The 3,985-nt window shown below is 72.1% G+C and overlaps 1 protein-coding gene across 1 annotated transcript in view; it reads left to right on the top strand.

Annotated features, from left to right (window-relative positions):
* The window catches only part of LOC146600073 (uncharacterized), an 8,617-nt gene extending 5,368 nt beyond the window's left edge, over positions 1–3,249 (top strand). The window contains exons 5-10 of the mRNA XM_085326100.1: positions 4–88; positions 169–223; positions 342–395; positions 743–787; positions 910–954; positions 2,940–3,249. Of these exons, the coding sequence (XP_085182226.1) occupies positions 4–88; positions 169–223; positions 342–395; positions 743–787; positions 910–954; positions 2,940–3,149 (494 nt within the window). The 3' untranslated portion in view covers positions 3,150–3,249. The remainder of the gene's footprint in view (positions 1–3; positions 89–168; positions 224–341; positions 396–742; positions 788–909; positions 955–2,939) is intronic.
* The last annotated feature ends 736 nt before the right edge of the window (positions 3,250–3,985 follow it).

Raw genomic sequence — 3,985 nt, 5'->3', positions numbered from 1 at the left:
CAGGCGACCCGCTGCTCTCCGACGCCTTCACCCGCGCGGCCGGGGCAGTCGTGGGCCCTGCCGGACCCCCGGGGCCCGTGGGTGAGTTTCTCCCCTACCCGAAGGGGCGCTGGGGGGGGGGACATCGTCCGCGTGGGGCCCCTGCTGAGCCCTGTCCCATCTCCTCGCAGGCCCCCCCGGACCCCCCGGGCCCGTCGGGCTGCCCGGTCCCCCAGGACCCCACGTAAGTGCTGGGAGCGGCGGGCGCGGGGCGGCGGAGCCGAGCCCCGGGGCGCTGGGGGCCCGTGCGCACCGCCGCCACCCTGGGCACGTGGCTGAGGCCGCGCGTTTTCATCACGCAGGGTAAAGCCGGAGCGCCCGGAGCTGCCGGCCCCCGCGGGGAGAAAGGAGACAGGGTGAGTCCCCGGGGGGGGGGGGTGTCCCCGTGCCCGCATCCAGCCTGGCGCCCGCCCCCAGGGCAGGGCAGGAGCCCTGCAAGCTGCGTGCAATGAGCTTGCGGGGTCTCAGCCCACGGGGCGGGGGGGGGAGACGAGCAGGGTGGAGGGTGGCACCGCGCYGTGCCCTGGCCACGGGCAGGCGGCAGCACCCGGCGTGGCCGGCGCCGCCTTGGCCTGCTCCTGTGCCCCGTGTGCGGCACCAGGAGCACCCCCAGCCCCTCGCGAGCCCCCCGGGCCCTGCCCCGGTGCCGCCGAGCCCCGGGTGCCCCGCACGGCCGCTCACGGGCTTCCTCCTCGCGCGCCAGGGCCCCCGAGGATACCCGGGCAGCCGCGGCCAGGACGGGGCGCAGGTACGTCGCTGGGACGGGGCGCGCGGGCCGGAGCCCCCCGGGGCCGACGGCTGCCGGGGGGCGCGTGCCCCCCCCCCTTCGCCCCCCATCCTCTGCCAGCCCTTCTCCTTTCCGTGTCGCAGGGCGAGCCGGGCCCCAGGGGCGAGCCGGGCGAGAAGGGCGCGTGGGTAAGTGCCAGCCCGGGGGGTGGCCTCCGGGGACGAGGTGGGGTCCGGCGTCGGGGGTCCTCCAGCGCTGGACGTGCCGCCACATGGGCCCGGGATGCGGCAGGGACCCCCCACCACCACCACCACAGGGGACAGGGGGACCTGCCCCCCGGCTGCAGCCTTCCTTACTAACCCCGGGCCCCCGCGTGCAGCCACCGAGCGCATGCCCTCGGCCACCGAGCCCCCCGGCACGCRGGGGTGCTGGGACACCACGTGCTGTCCTGTGCCCACCCTGGCCAGGGGGACAGCACGGCCCCTCCCCGTGGAAATGTGCCGCCTGTGCCCGTCCCGGGACCCCAGAGATGGCCTGGGGGTCCTCAGCTGTGTCCTGCACCCGCATCTCCTCCCCAGGACCCCAATGAAGGCACAGGGGTCCCCGCTGTGCCTGGCACCAGCATTGCACCCCCGGGACCCCGATGATGGCATGGGGGTCCCCGCTGTGCCTGGCACCGGCATTGCACCCCCGGAACCCCGATGATGGCATGGGGGTCCCTGCTGTGCCTGGCACCGGCATTGCACCCCCAGGACCCCAGTGACAGCATGGGGGTCCCCACTGTGCCTGGCACCGGCGTTGCATCCCCAGGACCCCGATGATGGCATGGGGGTCCCCGCTGTGCCTGGCACCTGCATCACGTCCCCAGGACCCCAGTGACAGCATGGGGGTCCCCAGCTGCACCCAGCACCCCTGTCGCACCCCGAGACCCTGGTGATGGCCTGGGGGCCCCCGCTGTGCTTGGTCGCCCACCCCCAATGCTGGGGGCGGCACTGCCAGCCCAGCCCCTGCCTGCCACCCGCTGTCCCCTCCAGCGGCGCGCCGGGCATTGGGGTGCAGAGCAGGGCTGGCCCCGGGGCGGCCCCGAGGACGCGTGCGCTGGGGGGACAGGGTTGGGCTCGGACCCCCCGCTCCTTCCGCCCGCGCTGCGGTGAGCCGGGGGCACCGGGGGCGAATGCACCCAGCCCCGAGGTGGGCGCTGGCTCCGGCGGCCGGGCGGCCTTGCAGCCGCAGCGGGGTGCCCRGGCTGGGGTCGGTAGGGTGCAGGACTCCCGTGTGCTCGGCGGCACCCGGGGGTGGCACAGGGGTCTGCTTCCCCCCCCCGCACACCCTCAGGGCGCCCGTCTCTTCCTCCGCAGGGGGAGGGTTTACACCAGCTCCGCGAGGCGCTCAAGATTTTAGCCGAGAGGGTTTTAATCTTGGAAACGATGATCGGGCTCTACGGTGAGTGGGGGCCGCGGCGGAGCGAGCCCCGGCCTCCGCTCGCAGGCAGGGGTCCTGCGGGACYCCCCCTCCCGGCGCCGGGGGGATCGCTGGCCCCCTGCCAGCGGCACGGCGCAGGTGGGCCCGGACCCACCGACCCCTCCCAACGAATGACATCGTCACGCAGGCATGACATCGTCAGCCACGCGGTGACGCCGTGGCACCGGGAGCCGCTCGTAGGGCAGGGGCTGGTGGCAGAGGGCCATCGGGGCACCCCGGGGTGCCAGCCGTAGGGGACCGGCCTTGGGCACAGATGCTCGTGATGGTCTCCACGCTGGGGACAAGCAGGTGCCACCAGGGCAGGTTGGGGACGTGTCCCCCCCGCCGCCCCAGCTTGGGGCACCCCCAAGGAGTCACCAGTGGGGCCACGATCAGAGCAAGGGAACCCCTCGCATCCCCCCTGGGACCACGGGAGCACCCAGCACCCCTGGCACCAGGGGCCCCACAGCACCCGCTGGCACCGGGGGAGCCTTGATTCCCCCCTCTTGGAAGCACCCGGCATCCTGGCGAGCCCCCAGCACCCTCCTGGGAGACCTGGCACCCCCCAYCCGTTCAGCGGCACCCCTCTGGGCCCCCGAGCCTGCTCCTGTGCCCGCTGCCGGCCCGGCTGCGCCCGTGCTGTGCCGCCCGCGCCACTGCTGCTCCCGCGGGGCAAATGCGCTCTCTGCTCTGCTCTCTCACTCTCCACCAGGCCAGTAGCTTCCAAACCCTCCTGCGGCAGCAGGCCCGGCTGGAGGTCCTGGCTAGAAGGGTCACCTTGCTGGAAGCCATCAGCTGGCCAGGTAACAGCGCCGCTTTCCTTCTCCCCTCCCGCATGAGCCGGGCTCGCTGCGTCCCCCCGGGAGCGGGCCCGGGAGCTTGGGCTGCCTGGAGCAAGGGAAGCCGGAGCCCCTGCGAGTAAGGGAGCCTCCAGAGCTCCTCTCGAACCAAGTGAGACCATGGAGATCCTTGATCCAAGAGGCCAAGGGAGACCCTGGAGCTCCCCAAGGACTAAAGGAGGCCCTGGAGAATCTCTTGGACCAAGGAAGACCTTGAAGCCCCTTGGACCAAGGGAGATCCTGGAGCTCCCCAAGGACCAAGAGAACTCATGGAGAATCTCTTGAACTAAGGGAGACCATGGAGACCATCTTGAATCAAAGGAGACTATGGAGACCTCTTGGATCAAGGGAGACCTTGGAGCCCCTAAGACCAAGGGAGCCTCTGGAACTTCCCAAAGACTCAGGGAGCCCCTGGAGAACCTCTTGGACCAAGGGAGACCATGGAGACCATCTTGAACCAAGGGAGACCCTGGAGCTCCCTAAGGACGAAGGGAGCCTCTGGAGCCCCTCTTAAACCAAGTGGGACCATAGGGACCCTCTTGGATTGAAGGAAACCCCAGAGACTCCAGTGCCCCCAGTGCCCGGCCCCCTCGGTGCCAGGGCGCCCAGCCGCGTGCCGGCAGGTGCCCCCCCCCCGTCTTTCTCTTCTCTCCGCCTCCGCTTTGCGGCTCTGCTTTTTTGCAGGGAGGGGGCTCTTTCCTTTCCGCATGCCAGGCAGGGGGTGCCAGCCGGGTGCCAGGCAGGGGGTGCCAGCCGGGCACGGTAGCCACAACGACCTGGGTCCCAAAACAACTCTCCCCGAGACGCCGGGGAGAAACCTCGGAGCCGGAGAGCACCGGGGCCCCCTCCGCCCCCAGGGAGCAGCGGAGCCAGCTACCCCCCAACCCGGCGCTCAGTGCCTCTCACCGGGGTGTCTCGC

Source organism: Rhea americana, unplaced genomic scaffold (genome assembly GCF_003343005.1).
Source record: "Rhea americana isolate MKP2758 unplaced genomic scaffold, rheAme1 scaffold_128, whole genome shotgun sequence".
NCBI lineage: Eukaryota > Metazoa > Chordata > Aves > Rheiformes > Rheidae > Rhea > Rhea americana.
Note: the sequence above shows the minus strand (reverse complement) of the source record. Positions and strands in the feature narration are given on the sequence as shown.